General features: G+C 37.5%; 2 protein-coding genes across 3 annotated transcripts; one reads left to right on the top strand and one right to left on the bottom strand.

Moving 5' to 3' along the window:
- Positions 1-752: 752 nt before the first annotated feature.
- LOC103963435 (protein YLS7) lies at positions 753-4,164 on the bottom strand. The gene is given in 6 exon segments (XM_009376260.3): positions 753-1,777; positions 2,046-2,320; positions 2,543-2,695; positions 2,698-2,929; positions 2,932-3,649; positions 3,837-4,164. Coding segments are annotated over 5 exon segments (2,022 nt in total). The 5' UTR covers positions 3,481-3,649; positions 3,837-4,164; the 3' UTR covers positions 753-964.
- A 2,635-nt stretch (positions 4,165-6,799) lies between these two features.
- LOC103963436 (cleavage and polyadenylation specificity factor subunit 1) lies at positions 6,800-18,868 on the top strand. Of its 2 annotated transcripts, XM_009376262.3 has the most exons (27): positions 6,800-7,297; positions 7,447-7,593; positions 7,988-8,141; positions 8,693-8,828; positions 9,231-9,376; positions 9,708-9,803; positions 9,879-9,931; positions 10,084-10,215; positions 10,634-10,685; positions 10,811-10,930; positions 11,156-11,290; positions 11,819-11,947; positions 12,251-12,328; positions 12,535-12,672; positions 13,314-13,408; positions 13,630-13,823; positions 13,967-14,754; positions 15,120-15,200; positions 15,299-15,364; positions 15,489-15,566; positions 15,832-16,062; positions 16,252-16,374; positions 16,534-16,710; positions 16,948-17,133; positions 17,620-17,993; positions 18,277-18,387; positions 18,515-18,868. In XM_009376262.3, the coding sequence occupies exons 1-27, from the start codon at positions 6,969-6,971 to the stop codon at positions 18,516-18,518; spliced, it is 4,353 nt and encodes a 1,450-aa protein (XP_009374537.2). In that variant the 5' UTR covers positions 6,800-6,968; the 3' UTR covers positions 18,519-18,868. The 2 variants fall into 2 exon arrangements, with proteins under 2 accessions (XP_009374537.2, XP_048446464.1); XM_048590507.1 differs by lacking the exons at positions 6,800-7,297; positions 7,447-7,593; positions 18,515-18,868 and having other exon boundaries at positions 7,988-8,086; positions 18,277-18,419.
- The last annotated feature ends 1,059 nt before the right edge of the window (positions 18,869-19,927 follow it).

Raw genomic sequence — 19,927 nt, 5'->3', positions numbered from 1 at the left:
TGGCACTACGTGATTGGTTGAAAATCTTAGCGGAAATCTATTCAAAAAATAGTACGTTCGGATAATGACACGTGGCGTGACGAGATTGGTTAAAAATCTTATCGAAATCTTGCCTAAATTATTGTAAACAGGAAGTGACACGTGGGTTGTCGGGATTGGTTGAAAATCTTAGCGGAAATCTATTAAAAAAATATTACGTTCGGATAATGACACGTGGCGTGACGAGATTGGTTAAAAATCCTATCCGAAATTAAAACTATTTTTTTTATTATTTTATAAAAAAATTATTTAATATTTTAAATGGACTGGGTGCCAGCGCATTTTGTAGGGGTGGAGATCGTTTGTGCCAGCGCAATTTTAGACTAGGTGCCAGCACATTTTTTTTTGGGGTGGAGATGCTTTGGCCTATTACTGTTCATTGAGTCTGTTACTGTTCAATTAAGTGGATAAATGAGCTGGGTGCTGGCACAAAGTGGATAGGGGTGGAGTTGCTCTGATAAAAATGATGTAATTTAAAGAGAAACCTCGAAAACACCCGAGACTTCTAGAGTCATACAAAAGAGCGTTCCTAGCTTGCTGAGGAAACACCTGAGATCTTAACACAATTTTAATTAAAACCCACATATATGCACCTTATCCTCATTGTTCTTATTCATTTTATCTTATCAACGAATATTGTACTTATTAAAATATAAAAATTAGAATTTCGTCTGAGAAAGATGCAAAAAAGAATTTCTAAATTGGAATGAAAATTATAAAAAGAAAGTTTTTTATGTAATCTTAAATTGAGATGTATGACACAAGTACATAGCTAAACAAGCAAATCACTTATTTACTCTAATTGCTCTCAAAATACAGAATTAGCGGCTAATTCTCCCATCTAATCCAACAAATAATTACTCTACAAGCTAATATTTAAATAATTTTAAACAAAAAATGGTTACTCTATAAGCCTTTCACCAACTCATGAAGAAGAGTCGTTGCTGCCCTCATATTCTCTCCTTATAATTTCAAGCACAAATTCGTTCCATGTATCAACCGGACCCGGCATGCACCAGTGCAAGCAATCCTGCGGCGGAGGCCTTCCGTCTGGTCCCCGCTGTGTTTTCTTATTAGGATCCGGGCTTCTGTACGGGCCTGGATGTCCGTCATGGCGGTACTCAAAAGGTTTCGTGATATCCATCAACTTCAACTTCGATTTGTTTGTCACACCTTTCTGAATCGCACGGTTGAATCCCATAACCTGTTTTTCATGCATTATGTTTGTAAAGCCATTTTCCACTACTTCGCCAAGCGCAAGAGGCTTGACCTTCCCCGTGCATGATCCTCCTGTGTTCCAAGCTCCACCCTCGTAATGGTCAGGTGAATAGGACCGCACAATCGCAATCCCTGTATAATTCGGATGTCTAGCAACAGCAGTGAGAATTGTCTCGACAGATATTCCAAATGCTTCAATGTTGTTAACCTTCATAGGCCTTGAATTGTCCGGCCACCACAACTGCCCTCCCACTATCTCGTTGTTTAAGATATAGACCGACTGCTTGGCGAACCAATGGCCGGAAGAGAAAATAATCACATCGAACTTTGGGATGAGATCTATGAATTTGTCATCAGGGGCATCAAGGTGGAGCTTGGCCACACCCTCTTGAGCAAAATCAAATGCCTGGTTTGTTTGTTTCACAAGCCATGAGGACCAAATCCGGACAACAAATGTAGATGTCGACTTGAAATAATAGCGTTGCATTCTCTTGTTCCCCCGATTTTTTGGAACTTCTACCTGCATACACCACACAAAGATGTAAGCACCACTAGAGTCAGTTCTAACAGCATTATCCGCAAAAAAGGACTGCAATCTTATAGAGTTGCTTTGAAATGCAAAGTTGCAAACACTAAACAAACTCCACAAATCTAATTCTAATCACAAACGCTAGCAGGGTTGATGAATCCAGAGTTGTGAAAATTCCGTATAAGAAAAAACTGTTTTGTCCGAGAAGGAGAAGCATCTAATTTGAGATAAAATTCATAAAAAAGTTTAAGATAATTGCCTGCCAGAGCATGCACAACAATGATTCCATATGGTTTCGAGCAACGGAATCACCAATGAAAGCTATTGTTTTTCCCCTCATCAACTCTAGAAATTTCCTGGGATCAAAATGTGGCAGGTCACACTGAAAGGGCTTCCATCGCCAATTCTCATACTGCTTGTCAGGCCTCCCATTTCCCTGGCAATTTTGCATCTGTGTCAGGACAGGACATGTATTGTTTGTATATAGCGGTCCTTCTGAATCATAAATCCAACTTCCACTGTATAGATCACAGCCTGCATAATACAAACAAGATGTAAGTCAAAAACATAAAAACAAGTACCGAGAACAAAAAATCCACTTGAAAATGAAATATTATAGCAACAACTCAAATTTCATAGGTACAAAAGGTAAAGATTATACAAAAGTTCAATCAGAAGTATAAAAGGCTCAGATTATAGCACAACTTGTCAAATTTCAGCAAACATGAAAGCATAACAAAACAACACAAAAGCTACCTGAATCAACGGAACCACCACTGGTTGCATTGTTGCGCAGCTGAGTAGAAGCTGGGATGCCTTCAGGTTTGGAATCAGATGGAGCTGAAATAGTATCATTTGGCTCAATGTGTGCGATGTCTGAATTGTTGGAAAGACTCACAGAAACAGGTTATCATTTTCTTCAATTTCTGTAACATTGGACAAACCAGAAGCAACCTTAGCCCCTTCTTCTTGCATTGTGTTATTAGATGGCCCAAGAGCAGGTGCTTCTCTATCCTTTGTCTCCTTTATTTCTGAAACTATTGATGGATCACTTGAATGTGAGGACAGTTGTGGATTGGACTCATCTGACAAATTCTTATCAGTTTTTATCATACCGTCAACAATTGATGAAGCAGGTTGAAACTAGCAGGCACTGATCCAACATTTTCATTGTCTGATGAACCGGATGAGTTTCCTGTCACATCTGGTACATCTTTGATCTCTCTAGTTTCTGAAACTACCACTGAACCATCTGATGTCGTAGGTACTTGTGAATTCAATTCAGTAGGAATATTCTGATCAATAACTTTTGTTTGCGGACCATCTGAACTTTTTGGAACTTCTAAATTAGACTCAGTTTGATGATCAACAACTTTTGGTTGTGGATCATCTGAACTTCTCCGAACATCTAAATTAGAATCGGATAACACATTCTTATCAACACTATCTACATTGTTAGGAAGAGGAGAATCGTGGGACATGGGATTCCCTATAGAGCTAGAATAATCCAATTTCTGCATACTATCAACACCATAGAAATACCAGCTAACCGTGGAACCAATTGGATAAGTAACTAAAACCCAGGAAGCAAAAAGTAAGAACAAAGCCAATGCCACCCCCGAAACTACAATCCAAGAAAGACCTTTCGGGTAGGAAGTCATTGAAATCGAACCTTTGGGCGAAGCCCAAGTCATTGTTTTCCAAATCAAGCAATTTGTGCGAAATAATTACCTAAACTATATCAACAACCAAATAAAACCCCAAAAGCATGCGTACAAATGGCTAAAGAAGAAACCCCAACTCTTCGTTATCTTTCCAAACTAGGAAAATCCCAACTTTAAGCTCAGCCTCCTCCAGCAAATCCTGAAAACATACAAGCAAGAACTCCAGATTTTACATGTAATTCAGGCAACACAATGATAAAAACGGAAACTTTATAATCATGCTTAATCATAATTAATCATAATTACTATTTTAAGTAAATTTCCTTACTAAAATTAGACAAAAAACAATGGCTCCAAAAGGGTATGTAGATCTAAAGAAAATGTACCTTGATCGACACTACAGGCAATAGAAGATCTTGAAGCACTGAAAAGCGCTAAAATTTCGATGATTCCGAAAACGGAAAACAACAATGGAAGCATGAAGATTTGTCTCCAGGGGAATTGGATTCCTGGGTAAGCGAAAAGAATGGGAAACTCGGATTCCCAACCTGGAAAGTTGAATGCTTTATGTACGGGACGCGGAATCAGATCAACGGCTGAGAGCTTTTGTTAATGGAAGTAGCGGATGATGATCTGGAAACAGGGGACTTGGTATTAAAGAATTAAGATCAAAGATGAAAGATTTAAATGGGAAAACGACTTTCAGAGAGGAGAGAGAGAGTCTGGAGTTACTATATAATGCCCTTTGGTTCGTCGTGATTCCATCAAAGTAAGTGCTGTGAGACCGACCTCATTGTTTGGGTGCGGCATGGGTGGGTAGTTGAGGAGGTGACAGCTTTTAATAGCATCAACCATGATTTTCAATTAGGATGACTTAATAGTTAGAGGTGAATTTTAGACACGTATTTTATTTGACAAGTTTTATGTTTCATTCTTATTGTTAGTAAATCACACATGATTAAGAAAGTTTGAAATGCTTATGTGAGTTTTTTCAGTATCAAAAAATGTAGACTACCGTGACGAAACTATTAACTTTTTCCTTTTAAAAAAAATGAAACTATGAATTTTCAATTTTCTGATGTATTATGGATGTTAATAAAGAAATGTTAATAATTTTCTCCTAAAATTTGTTTTTATAAATTTTTTATCATCTTACAATATAACATTAATTTTCGTTCTAATAAGTCAATTAAATTCAACAATTAATTAGAAAATGTGACAAATGTCAACTCATTTTCGCATTACATTTTGGTGGAAGGTCACATTGTACGAGTTAATTATATTAAATTGAATACTAATTAATTCGTAACAAGACGACATTTTTTCTTATGAAGTTGACGGATAAATCCCTTTTTTTTTTTTATTGGTTTTGATTATTGCATTTGATTAAGAATGCACTCATATCGCCCACAACTATTTTTATAGTATTATTTCAAACGTAGTTCTTTTTGGTTCATCTCTTAAGCCCAAGATGAGGATCCTTCTAACCAAGGAGTATAGGTCGTTGGATGAAAATTCAACGGTTATAATTATTATAATTTTAAAAGGATCATCCTGTTTGTAACCGTTGAATAATGGCCCACACTCTTTGGTTAGGAGAATCTTTACCCTTGAGCTCAGGAGAGGATCCAAATCCGTTCTTTTTTGGTCAAAAATAATAAGAAATGCCTGCATATGTCATAAAATACTTTTAACAATTTCATAAACAATTTTAACACGACCTTAATTGTCACATCCTAGTTTCAGCTCCGCCGTAACACGATATTGTCCGTTTTAGGTCCTGGCCATGCCTTCACGGTTTTGTTTATGGGAACTCACACAAGAACTTCTACAATGGATCACCTATCCTGGGATTGCTCTCGTCCGAACTCGCTTAACTTAGGAGTTCTAATGAACCCAAAGCTAGTGAGCTCCTAAAAGGCCTCGTGCTAAATAGAGGTGGGCATGTACATATAAGATACATCACTCCCTTTCCGTTGGTCGATGTGGGATGTTACAATTCACCCACCTTGGGGCCCGATGTCCTCGTTGGCACACTTGCACCACACAACATAATGGCTCTGATACCATTCTGTCACATCCCATTTTTGACTCCGCCATAGCATGATATTGTTCGCTTTAAGCCCCGGTCACGCCCTCAAGGTTTTGTTTATAGGAACTCATACGAGAACTTCCTAGTGGATCACCCATCTGAGAATGCTCTTACTCGAAACTCGCTTAACTTCAGAGTTCCGATGGAACTCTAAACCACTGAACTCCCCAAAGGCCTCATGCTAAACGGAGGTAGGGCATGCACATATAAGACACATCACCTCCTCTCCGTTGGTTGATGTGGGATGTTACATTAATTGGTTTATTTGAGGTTATTGGGCAATTTTCTTTTGATATGAAGAAAAAGAAGAAAACGTATTTTATGCTATGCGACATTAAATGATACGAGTATTGGAATACCTAAATTTATTGGTTGGAATTGGGATTGTTACACTCTGTTGTCCTTTTGCTATATTCGTTAGACCAACAATAAGCTCATTATAGCCCTACAAAATATTATTTTTAAATGAATAGCGTTAGGCTATACTTATATACCATCTTTAACTGAAGGAGTTAAACATATCCCCTAAATAATTTATTAGTTTTTAAGTTTATACTTTAAATTTATTGGTTAATTTAATTAAATTACCTTTGAATGTCTTCAATTCTAATCCTTAAATTTGAATCAACTATTGCATTTAAGGAGCTAGGCCCCAAAAAAAAAAGGTTAAGATGGGGGCTACATTTGGATAGTTTAATGCCCTTTTTGCCAAATAGAGCCCTAGGGGCTTCACAAAATTATAGCTTAGTACGTCGGTTGAAGATGAATTTTTGGGCAAATAAGTCATTTTTTAGCTTTGGGACCTTTGGCCCTATGCTTCTAGCATGTAGCATCCGAGTCTTGCCTGTTTAAGGAATATGGAGGAGATATTGTCCTCTCGGTCATCTTGACCAATCATAGATCCGCTTGAAGATTCAGTAGCTAATAGAGATACCACATTTACTTCTTCAAGAGTTGCAAAGGCAAAGAGTGGATCTAATTCTAAGCCTAGTAGCTCGGGCCGGGCATGCCCTTTAGGAGGAAAAATTCAAATTGTTATTGAAGAGTAGTATGTGTAAAGAAGATGTTCGGTGTTAAAGGAGATTAGTACAAGCTCAAATTAAATTTCTCAAATAAAAATTCAAAGGTTGAACCGGAGTCACACGCAAGAGTAACTCTTACAAAACCGCAGACTCTCTCTCTCTCCTCCATTTCTCTTCCTCAACGGTCCTAAACGTTCATGTTAATTAGGGATCCAACATCCTCCCGCCAAACACCGAATTATCCCCCAAAAGGTTAAGACTTCACTCTCGCTCTCACTCCGCACCCACTCTTAAACCCTAACCCCCTTCACACCCCAATTCGTCGTCATTTCTCAGGAATCTCAGACTCCATAGTCTTCTGCTGTCGAATTCTAAAACCCTAGCTTTCCCGCACCTCGGCGGAGATGAGCTTCGCGGCCTACAAGATGATGCACTGGCCGACCGGCATCGAGAGCTGCGCCTCGGGATTCATCTCCCACTCACGAGCTGACTTCGTGCCTCGAATGCCTCAGGTCCAGACCGATGACCTGGAGTCCGACTGGCCACCTACCCGCCGAGAAATCGGCCCCATTCCGGACCTCGTCGTCACCGCCGGAAACGTCCTCGAAGTGTACGTCGTGAGAGTTCAGGAGGAAGAGGGTGCCAGAGGATCTAGGGCTTCCGGAGAACCCAAGCGTGGTGGTCTCATGGACGGCGTCTCGGGGGCTTCGCTCGAACTCGTTTGCCATTACAGGTCCGTTGCCCCATTTGAACCCCTCTTTCGATTTTATTGGCGTTTTGTCAGGAGATGAATTCGCCAAATTAGTCTCTCGTAATGCTGTATTTAAATTAATTACTGATGGTTTCAATTCAAATTTTTGTTTGCGTGTAATTGGATTGCAGAATGCACGGTAATGTGGTAACAATGACGGTTTTATCTGGTGGAGGCGGTGATGGTTCCAGAAGAAGAGATTCTATTGTCTTAACCTTTGAAGATGCAAAAATTTCAGTTCTTGAGTTTGATGATTCAATTCATGGACTCCGTACTAGGTGCATTATTAGTTTTGCTATTTTGTTGATGTTATATCGATTGAAGCTCCGTTTAAGTCCAAATTGCAACACACTTGAGTGTTTTTTCTTTTGAAAGTATTGTAAGTGTTGAAGTTGCTGATTTTAAATCCTGAGTAAGAATTTAATCGTGAATTTATCAAGGGGATACTTGATCTCCTCTAGCAGGCTTGAATACATAAACTGACTTTTACTTGAAGTTGGTTGTGTAATTTAGTGATTGAAGAGATTTAAAGTCTATAATCTGTAGTCTGTACCGTTATTAACTAGTTATCCCCCTTATTAGTTAGTTTTACAGAGTTTCGTTTTGTTATATTTTCCATAGTTTGTTTAACCATGTTGCAAGGTGATATTAATTCATTGATCCTTTTTCCAGCTCTATGCACTGTTTTGAGGGCCCAGAGTGGCTTCATTTGAGAAGAGGCAGAGAGTCATTTGCAAGAGGCCCATTGGTTAAGGTTGATCCTCAAGGCAGGTGCGGAGGCGTTCTTGTTTATGGCTTTCAAATGATAATACTTAAAGCTGCACAGGTCTCTTCTGCTGCCTAAACTTTGTATTTTGATGATTGTGGTGGTACTAGCATTAACATGGCGTCTTGTGTTGAAAAATTATGGAACAATAAGTTAGTTTCGATTCCTGATATGTTTACCATAGGAAAACTCTTGGAGGGGAAAAAAAGAAAAACTCTTGGCTTAGCAACAGTTGTAAGCTTTGGCTCATATGCCCTTATTAGGAGCATACTCAAATTGATCTAGGTTATTATGCCAACGAGTTACTGGCTCTCTCTCATATTCAACAATGTGTTGCTTAGTGCTGGTCATGACATCTTTGGCTAAAAAAGTATAATTTAAGAAGTTTATTCTCTATTCGTGCTTTATAAATTGTAGGATTTGGAGGGCAAAAAAGTGAAACCTTGTTGCCTAAGTAACAGTTCTAAGTGTTACCTATGCAGTATACCTTTGCTAGTAGTGCTTTCAATTATTGGTCTTGGTCATTGTGCCTCAACTCTCAAAGTCCTCTAGTAGATTGTGATCTATAAAAGAGGATCCTCTTCTATACCAATTTGTATATCTTGTGTCAGGGTGGCTCTGGTTTGGTTGGGGAAGATGATGGCTTTGGTTCTGGAGGTGCAATATCTGCTCGTGTTGACTCGTCTTACATTGTTAACCTGGGAGATATGGACATGAAGCATGTAAAGGATTTTACATTTGTACATGGTGAGTTTGGTTGTCGAATGATCTTTGAAAGGAGTAATGTTTGTAAGACATTTAATAGACAAACATTGTATTTGTATTTGTGGACTAAAAAGAAGATATTTGGATATGAATTCTTAGTGTGTATTATTTAATGGGACTTTATATATTCTATGATAATTAAATTCATATGTGGATTTGAGTATTTGAAATTGGCAGAATTCATATAGGTTGCGTAATTCACTCCATAATATAGATTTGTGTTGATAAAAGTGTTCTGTTTCTTACGAAAAAAATGTTGTGGTTATCAGTATCCATATTTGCTTGTATTGCATTCCCAAGTAGGATTGAAACAAAATATGTTAGTTCTAATAACTTCTCGTGGCTTTATATCTTTTAAAGTTTGACATAACTTATGTTGTATAGGTTACATTGAGCCTGTGATGGTTATCCTTCACGAGCGGGAGCTTACTTGGGCTGGGCGTGTCTCATGGAAGCACCATACTTGTATGATTTCTGCACTTAGTATCAGCACAACTTTGAAGCAGCATCCGCTCATATGGTCAGCTGTTGTAAGTTCCACAAAAGATATATTTTATCTTCAAATTTTGAAACTATCAATTGGAGATTTCTTTTCTTTATGTCCCCAACTACTTTTTGTTTTTATGTTTGATAAATTTAGTTCAGAATCTTTGTGATCCATAATATTAATGGTTAAGCATTCAGCTGAATATGAAAAAATATGAACAAATTTTTCTTGAAAGTCTTGCTTGCTTTTTCTGCACTGGAGAATGTGTATGTCTGATGCAAGTCAGATGACCTGAAAGATTATTGTTCTTTAAGTGTTGGATATTTGGGAAGAAATCCTTACTTTCGCTCTATTTTTGCTTATATTTGTGTCAGAATCTCCCCCATGATTCCTACAAGCTGCTTGCTGTACCATCTCCAATTGGTGGTGTTCTGGTGATTAGTGCAAATTCTATCCATTATCATAGCCAGGTAAGTTAATTTCTTGTAGTGGATTTTATTAGCTGAAACACATTTTTATGAGATTTTTTTACCTACTTTATGCAGTCAGCCTCATGCGCGTTGGCATTAAACGGTTATGCTGTTTCTGTTGATAGCAGGTCTCTCTCTCTCTCTCTCTCTCACACACACACACACACACACACTCACAACTCACACACCCTTGTATTCCCTCCCTCCTCATCTCTTTGGCTAATTTCTTTTCTCCACACTTTGTTTTTATATAATTTAATGTATTTTCTGCTTTATTCAGTCAAGAGATGCCAAGATCTAGTTTTACTGTGGAGCTTGATGCTGCCAATGCAACTTGGTTGCTGAACGATGTAGCCCTGTTGTCTACAAAAACTGGGGAGCTACTATTGCTCACCCTTGTTTATGATGGACGGTTAGTAATTACAATTTTAAATTTTAATTTCATTTGAGTTGTACTTGGAGGGTATTATCATTGACATTTTGCATGATTAGGGAGTTGGTGATGTATTTTTTATGATGTTAGAAATACAAGAGGGCTTAAGTTTTCATTTATTTCAGTCCTCTGCTGTACTTTAGAAATTTGAAATATATACCACCATTTCCACGTACATGCTACTTTGGCCCATTTATTGATTTGATATGATTTGGAGTAATACTACAAGAAGTTGGAATGTGGACACAGCCTTGTATATTTCTCAAAAAGTGTATTTTTTTTCTCTTGCCACTTGTAGAGGACGTGTGTATGTATATGTATGTGTGTATATGTACATGCATATGTATGCGTCTGCTCAATATTTAGGTAAGCAGTAATCTTGTTTTACAATCTGCAGGGTTGTACAGAGACTTGACCTTTCAAAGTCTAAAGCTTCAGTACTTACGTCGGTTAGTCACATTTTTGTTTTCTTTTGCTCTACTCTTATTTCAGCTATGTATGTTTCTGATTTTTGGTTCCATTTATATAATTATTTTTATAGTTTTGGTGAATAATCTGCTAATTTTTTTTTTAGGGGATTACAACACTTGGAAATTCATTATTTTTTCTGGGCAGTCGGTTAGGGGACAGTTTGCTTGTGCAGTTCACTTGTGGAGGAGGGGGCTCCATGTTGTCATCTGGTTTGAAGGATGAGGTTTGTGTTGAAATCCTTAATTTGCTACTTAATCGTAATTTGTGGAGTTGATAATCGTAATTTGTGAAAGAGTTGATACCAATGTTAATATGATTAAACTCTTTTTGTTGTTATTAGTTTTTGAATTCAGCTCTCAGTATTTGATGTTACTCATTCTTGGAGACTTTGGCATGTGCAATACTTTTCAACCTTATCTTCATATTCCTGATGCTTGAAGTTTCACAGGTAGGGGATATTGAGGGTGATATCCCATCGGCCAAGCGACTGCGATTGTCGTCTTCGGATGCATTGCAAGATATGGTTAGCGGTGAGGAGCTCTCTCTATTTGGGTCAGCTCCAAATAGTGCAGATTCAGCTCAGGTTGTTTATCTTTCTGGGAATGCATTTCTTGTTTCCGTTTTTTTCCTGCTTAATTTGTTCCATATGTGGTGTTACTGGTGTAACCGTCCAAGAGGATCCCTTTCCATGGTAGGAAGAGAAATTAAACATTGGATAGACTGAACTTCTAACAATAATAGCATTGGTAAATCCAATTAAGGTCGAAATCTCCACTCTTTCGCACTCCAAAATCATGCTGCACTTCCCAGTCACTTAAATCTGAATTGAAGGCCACATGTTCGCTTATTTCCTTTTTAATTCTAATTGTTGTAATTAAATATGTTGTTTTAGGCATTATAATCATCATAATTACAATCACCATTAGCTTCATTTCTTTAACATAGTGCTCTTCTGATATTTGCTTGTGTACTTGGTGTGAAATTGAATGTTCAATGTCAATATTGCAAAATTTTCTGATTCGGTTATTAGACATGGCAGCTCAAGTTCATAACGTTAAATATCATGACTTTCGATTTTTGAATTTGACTTCTTTTTTTTGGGTGCATGCAGAAGTCTTTTTCATTTGCTGTAAGGGACTCTTTGATTAATGTTGGTCCTTTGAAGGACTTCTCCTATGGTTTAAGGATTAATGCAGATGCAAATGCTACTGGAATTGCTAAACAGAGTAATTACGAACTGGTTAGTCTGATGAACATATTTTATTTTTGTTATATTATTGCTCATCGATTAGAATAATGGGCTGCAGGCTTAGCTTGAACTTGTTTCCTAGGCTCCTTATGCAAATGAGTACAATCACCTCTTCCTAATCTGTGCTTGATCAGACTTTAGTCACCTCTTCCTAATCTGTGCTTGATCAGACTTTAATTTAGGATATTGTGGCATTCATTTTTTTATTTATTAGTTGAAAATCCGGGAATTTCACGTTACTACTGTTTTCATTGTTTTATGAAACTGATCTATATGTTTACTTTCATATTTTAGGTCTGCTGTTCCGGTCATGGAAAGAATGGTGCCCTTTCTGTTCTTCGTCAGTCAATAAATCCAGAAATGATTACTGAGGTAGGTGGTAGTGTTCCCGTTGATTGCATCAGGGGTCAGGGCGGATAATTTTGTATTTCCTGGCGCTGGTTTAATATCTATCACATGAAAATGTTCCCTACCTACACTCTTTGGGATTTTAGATTGATTTTGCTTGCTAACAGGAGTGGGCAGTAACCAAGATAATAATATGACCCAACTCTTCCCTTCCCATTTTGACTTTGCAGGTTGAACTACCAGGTTGTAAGGGAATTTGGACTGTTTACCACAAGAATGCACGTGCTCATAATGCCGATTCTAAAATCACTGCTTCTGATGATGAATATCATGCATATTTAATTATAAGTCTGGAGGCTCGAACGATGGTAAGTCATCTACTTTCTTGTGTTAGATAAAAGTTAAAAGTGTTTTTGAGGACTCTCTGGTTTGTAAATATTTGTCTTGTTCATAGAGCTACACGCTTTTCTTAATGAAACTGTTCCTTGTAAGTTTGTAAGATGCAAAGCTAGAAATGTGTGACATTTTTTCAAATCATAACATATGAGCTACTTGCAAGTTGAATGCACATGTGGAAAACTAGCCTTTGAAGGGTGGTGGAGAGGGAGTATGGTTAGGGCCTTATAGCACATGATTTGCGAATAACATAGATGCTTGTGTGGGTAATTAACTTGTGGATTAGTAACTATTTGTTCTTTTATGTCTTTAATTATTCTCTCCCTCTCTGTTTGCCTCTGCTTTAGATCCTCCTCCTTTGCCCCTCTACTGGATACCCATCTAGACTTTCTTTGTAAACATTTCAATATCTTTTGCATAATTGCTATACATATGATTGCAAATGTTCCTGTAGCTGGTTTTTGGCATGCATGCTGGTTCAGTCTGATCACTGTCAAGTATTTCAACGATAAAAAGAGTGACTTTTTATTTTAATGTGATAATCCATACAAGAATGTTATTTATTTGATATTTCAGTTTCCAACATATTTTGTTGCTTTGATACTCCCCCCAGGTACTTGAAACAGCAGATCTTCTGAGTGAAGTGACAGAAAGTGTTGACTATTTTGTGCAAGGGAGAACAATTGCTGCAGGGAATTTGTTTGGAAGGTAAGTGTGTTTCTTTATAGGATATTTTTCTCCTTGCCTGGCCTGTGCTCCAATGATGGTTTCCCTTTAAGAAGATTCTTTCCAACTGTGTTTTCTACAGTTAACTTCTTTTGTTAGTCAATTTAAATCTAACTTCATGAAGTATATAATTTGTTAAGAGGAATAGTGGTTTTGTGTATCCTGCACCTTCTTTTTGTTACTGATCCTTTTTTATTTTCAAGGCGTCGAGTTGTGCAGGTCCATGAACGCGGTGCTCGAATTCTCGATGGTTCTTTTATGACTAAGGATATAAGCTTTGGAACTTTGAATGCTGAATCGGCCACCGGTTCAGAGAGCACAGTGTTATCAGTTTCTATTGTTGATCCGTATGTATTGCTGAGAATGTCTGATGGTGGTATTCGACTCCTTATTGGAGGTATGTTTTTGTCAACAAGATGCTCTACATATAAATAAGTGCACTATCATCTTCTTGACATGTCGCTCTCATAGTTCTTTGTCTAGTTGGACTTTTCTATTCCATATGGTTAAATGAAAACTCATGCTGGTTTTGATGTGCAGATCCTTCTTCATGCACTGTTTCTGTAAGCATTCCAGCTGCCTTTGAGAACTCAAAGAAACAAATATCCGCTTGTACACTTTATCATGATAAAGGACCTGAGCCTTGGCTTCGGAAGGCAAGTACTGATGCTTGGCTTTCCACAGGAGTTGACGAAGCCATTGATGGTTCTGATGGTTTATTACATGATCAGGGTGATATATATTGTGTTGTTTGTTATGAAAGTGGTTCCCTTGAAATATTTGATGTGCCCAATTTTAATTGTGTTTTCTCTGTGGATAAATTTGTATCGGGAAAGACGCACCTAGTTGATACTTTAATGCAAGACTCTTCAAAAGATTCCCAAAAACTGATCAATAAAAGTTCTGAAGAAGTGAGTGCCCAGGGCAGGAAAGAAAATATAGAGGATATGAAAGTTGTAGAGCTGGCTATGCAGAGATGGTCAGGACAGCATAGCCGTCCTTTTCTTTTTGGGATTTTGAATGACGGGATGATTCTTTGTTACCATGCTTACCTGTTTGAAGGTCCAGAGACTACCTCAAAAACTGAAGATTCCGCTTCGGCACAGGGTACTTCTGGCTTAACTAATGTTAGTGCTTCAAGGCTTAGAAACTTGAGATTTGCTCGTGTCCCCTTGGACACATATGCTAGGAAGGACATGTCAACTGAAACTTCGTGCCAAAGAATGACAATTTTCAAGAACATTGCGGGTTATCAGGGGTTGTTCCTTTCCGGGTCAAGACCAGCTTGGTTAATGGTTTTCAGAGAACGTCTACGTGTCCATCCACAGGTGAGAAATCCAGTTCTCTTATTAAAATGAGGAAAATAATTGAGACAGCCTATATATTATGTGTTTGCTAGTTTGCTTTTGTTTGGTCTTTTTAAATGCCTAATGAACTCTATATCAGGTATTCCTTTAATGTACTTGTATTTACATATGTTTATCCTCCTAACTTCATTCATGTTGTTATAATAATTTGGCTTTACAGAATGGAGGTAATTTTCTTTGTGGTCAAATTTGGATGAAGTTAGTTTCTGAGATTTGACCTCATTGCCCTTGGGGCCACTGCTTGTATGTGCAAATTAAAAACTATAACTGATGTTTTCTAAGAAGGTGGGCAATTTGTTAAGTTCGTTTGTTAATTTCTTTGGCAGCTTTGTGATGGTTCGGTTGTTGCCTTCACTGTCCTTCACAATGTGAATTGTAATCATGGGCTCATATATGTTACATCACAGGTTTGACGACAGTATGCTCCCCTTCCCTGTGTTATTATCTCCGATACTAGGCTTACAAATTTAACCTAATCCTTTCTACTTCTGTGTCTACATTCTAGGGTATATTGAAGATTTGCCAACTACCACCCATCTCAAGCTATGACAATTATTGGCCAGTACAAAAGGTGGGTACTTCAGTTTAAGTCAATATAATACTTGATCCCAATCTGCCATCTATGTCTGACGTTAAGTTTATGGTTTATGCATAACTAAAAGTTTTGGCATTAATATTTTTCATGCTTTGATTAGATTCCATTAAAGGGAACTCCTCATCAGGTCACTTACTTTGCAGAGAAGAATTTATACCCACTTATAGTTTCAGTACCTGTGAGTATATATCTACCCTTAATATTTTTCTTGCTTGCACAAAAGTAGCTGTTTTATTTTAAGCTTCTTACTTTTACAAGTAGACCTTGTATGCATCCAGATAAGTTCACTATACACACACATACAAATATATGCTTGGTTCCTTCCTTTATGTGCAAATCTTTTTTAATCTTAGTTTTGTATAATTTTTGTTAATTTGTTTTCTTGCTTGACCATACGCATTATGAACTCACTTTGACTAATGTGAATCAATTATATTCTTCAGGTTCATAAGCCACTGAATCAAATTCTTTCGTCTTTGGTTGATCAAGAAGCTGGCCATCAGGTTGAGAATCATAATTTGAGTTCTGATGAACTACACAGAACTTATACTGTTGATGAATTTGAGGTTCGGATTATGGAGCCAGAAAAATCTGGTGGCCCTTGGCAAACTAAGGCCACCATTCCCATGCAAACTTCTGAAAATGCTCTAACTGTTCGAGTGGTTACGCTGTTTGTAAGTTTTCTGCCTTGTCATCTGCCTGTTTGTGTTTGTTGGACTATGCTTTCTGTACGTGTTTGTTCCACCTCTTCTCTCTTTCCGAGAGAACTTTTGGATTGAATAAAACATATACAACCACAAGTACACTGGTTTATGCCTAAGGCCCTAATCTCAATAAATAAGTCACATGGTACTTCATTTCAGAATACAACCACCAACGAGAATGAAACACTTATAGCAATTGGGACAGCGTATGTGCAAGGGGAGGATGTTGCTGCTAGAGGACGGGTTCTTTTATTTTCAGCTGGAAACAATACTCAGAATTTGGTATTTTCTGGATCATTTAAACGTCTTTCTTAAAATCACTATTACTTTCAATCCCCCACAATATCTATTGCTATACAAACCTTATAGGTACCTTCACCTGGTTTCGTTATTTCTGAATTCCACATTCTATGAGATAAAGTCAGTTATTTCTGTATTCAGGTTTCAGAGGTTTACGCCAAAGAATTCAAGGGTGCCATATCTGCATTAGCCTCACTTCAAGGTCATCTGTTGATAGCACAAGGTCCTAAAATTACTTTAAACAAGTGGAATGGCACTGAACTGAATGGTGTGGCATTTTTTGATGTTCCACCATTGTACGTTGTGAGCTTGAATATTGTATGTATACTTCCTTTACTCTACCGTCTCTTTTAATTGATTCTTTGTATCATACACCTGGATATTACGATTTAATTTTGTGATGTGAAATCTGAGGGTGCACGTTGAAATTTTTTTCAGAACTTCTCAAGTTGTGTCTTTAAATTGATTCGTTGTGTACAATGTTATGCTTAATTTATTACGATATGATTCTGAGCAATATATGATCCTTGCCAATGACCGAATTTGTTCTTGCAGGTTAAGAATTTTATCCTCCTTGGTGACATTCACAAAAGCATTTACTTTCTCAGTTGGAAGGAGCAGGGATCTCAGCTCAATTTGTTGGCCAAGGATTTTGGTAACCTAGATTGTTTTGCAACGGAATTTCTGATTGATGGAAGTACGCTGAGCCTTGTAGTTGCAGATGAACAAAAGAACATTCAGGTTGGTGAATTGTAGTTGAGATCTATGTTAGCCCTCTTTTAGGTCTTCCTCCTCTACCTTCCGGCTCACACCCCCAAAAAAAAATACTAGGGGTTCCTTTTTCTTTTCAATAAACTTTTCTGCTCTGCTGAAAATTATTCAGCAGAATTGGTATAGTTACTGTAGTTGTCATGTTGCTAAACATGTTTGGATAGGGTTAATATTTTACAGGTGCTTGTGTTTAAAAAATTTACGACTGTAAATATTACTAGATAAGGTAACTAAAAGGCGAAATTTTATTTTTTATGAAAACTCAGTAAAGAGGGCAAATGAGAGCAAAAATAAGGAACATATTTGAATAGAGTAGGTATGCATGTCATTTTTACCACAATTCCCTTTTTTTTCTTTTGCGACTGTAATAATGCTTTAAGTTAGTTGTTCATCCGTGATTGTTGGAGGGATAACGTTAGTTTACTTATATTTAACGCAATTTATATGCCAACACAGATCTTTTTCTATGCACCAAAGATGTCTGAGAGTTGGAAAGGCCAGAAGCTTCTCTCAAGGGCTGAATTTCATGTTGGAACCCATGTTACCAAGTTCTTGCGGTTGCAGATGCTCTCTACTTCAGGGACCAATCCAGGCTCTGACAAAACTAATCGCTATGCTTTGTTATTTGGTACCCTGGATGGCAGCATTGGTTGCGTTGCGCCTCTTGATGAACTGACATTTCGTAGGTTGCAGTCACTACAGAAAAAGCTCGTTGATGCAGTTGCCCATGTTGCTGGTTTGAATCCAAGAGCTTTCCGCCAGTTTCGGTCAAATGGAAAGGCTCATCGGCCTGGTCCTGACACCATAGTTGACTGCGAGCTTCTAACCCAGTAAGTTCGTTGTTCCTTCTATTTAGATTACAGTTAACGATACATGCTGGTGTTGGATGTCACGTGCTTTACATCGTTAGATGTATTAGTTGCTCAAATTCTCTTATAGGAGCCTTGCTCTTTGGAGAGGAATATTTCGTCTTCTTTGCAACTCCAATAATGATAAAAAGGTTCCAGATGAAGCGATGCATGCTTTGAATTGTTGATCAACACCGTTAAACAGTATTTGATGGCATGATAAAAACTGGGCCTAACAAGTGTACTTCAATTTCCATCCTTGCAGTTACGAGATGCTTCCATTGGAGGAACAGCTTGAAATTGCAAGCCAGATAGGGACGACTCGATCACAAATTTTCACAAACTTAAATGACCTTGCTATAGGAACGAGCTTCTTGTAAGTGCTGTGTTTACCTCGTTCGTAACTGTTGGGTTCCACTGAATTGAGAAGAAAGAGGAGGGACCAGTGCTGTAGTTATCGATTTGTGCTAAACAAATGGTGACCGACCGCTCATTACTGTCAGGTGACAAGAGTTGAGAGTTTCCGGCTAACCAGTATCGCTAGGCTCAGTAAATCGTTCAGTTTTGTCACGACGAGTATAACAGTCATTCGTGTGTCCGCTGATGGGTTGCAAGTTATCATGGTCGTTAACCTTAGTCCGAGACCGCATCATTTGTTCACATGTAATAGCCATATTAATGAAACTACCATGAGATTTATCTCCTCCATCTCTCGCAAACTCCATTTTCATCGACATTTCTTTTCGCACTTTGAGGCCGAATGCAATTTTTGTGATATTACCGCAAATGCCTTGTGACTCAGACTCCTCTTTCGCTTTTGAGAAAGATGTTAAAATTCAAGAATTTTTGGAATGGAAGTCAAATTGTTGCACATCAAAATTCTGAATTATTGTACTCTGAAAATTCGTAGTTATTTATTTATTTATTTATTTTTTTAAATTTTTTATAATGGGAATAGAGGTGCACCATGGATTAATTTGGGAGTGTTTCTAAAAATACTGAAAGTGTTTTTGGTGAATTGATTTTGGGTTCTAAAAACATTTGTAAGTGTTTTTTTTTAGAAGAAACACTATATACGTGCTTCTTGCAGAAACACTATATACGTGCTTCTGGCAGAAACACGGTGCGTTTTTAGGATCTATTTTGAATTTTTACTAAAGAATGACTTTCAAAAGTATTTTACTAAAACACTTTTAATCATTTTAAATACACTTTTAAAAGAGGTGTATATCTAATAGAATTTAGAAAACAACTGCACGGGGTAAACACTTAAAAAAAGGAGCAGATAAGGCAAAGAATGAGTAGGGTCCTTCGAGTTAAATGATTTTTCACTTTTTACTTGACAATGGCAGACGGAGACAGCAGGAGTGGGTTTCCACAGTTGCACAAACCTCGTGGGCCTATCATGGCGATGCGCGTGTTCCCTAATTCACTAATTAATCAAGTGGCTGTCCATCTCTCTTTCCATGTAGAGTAGCAATTTTACGTTGAAACACTGTGATGTGACGTTACAACCCGTGATATTACAATTCCAAAATTATATTATGTATATTTATTTATTTTTATTAATATATATAAGAAGTGAGACTCATAAATTATTTTTTTATTGAAAAATGTTAAGGAGGCTCTCAAAAGCAATTCTCTTCATGGATCCCTATCACCTTATGATTTTGGTACAAAGTTTTACAATGGTGGAACGAAAGTTGATGTTCAACTGTGAGGTGACAGAGAATCTATAGAAAGTCTCATTTTTGAAAAAATCCTCTTAATATATCTCTTTCTTACATAACACAAGAAAAATATACTATGTGACAAGTGTTCTAGATATACAGAAAAACTTCTCAGCGTAGTTATGCACATAGGAAGAAAGATAATGATAACTCACGTGCACATAATTCGATCCATCTGTTTGGGCA

This window comes from the organism of the source record quoted next, unplaced genomic scaffold, assembly GCF_019419815.1.
Source record: "Pyrus x bretschneideri cultivar Hongxiangsu unplaced genomic scaffold, Pyrus_bretschneideri_v1 Contig32, whole genome shotgun sequence".
NCBI classification, from domain to species: Eukaryota; Viridiplantae; Streptophyta; class Magnoliopsida; order Rosales; family Rosaceae; genus Pyrus; species Pyrus x bretschneideri.
This window is presented reverse-complemented; position numbering and strand designations above follow the sequence as displayed.

Coding starts and splice junctions, on each gene's coding strand:
- LOC103963436 (XM_009376262.3), top strand. CDS start 6,969: ATGAGCTTCGCGGCCTACAAGATGATGCACTGGCCGACCGGCATCGAG. Junction 10,216..10,633: donor ACCCTTGTTTATGATGGACG/GTTAGTAATTAC, acceptor TACAATCTGCAG/GGTTGTACAGAGACTTGACC. Junction 10,686..10,810: donor AAGCTTCAGTACTTACGTCG/GTTAGTCACATT, acceptor TTTTTTTTTTAG/GGGATTACAACACTTGGAAA.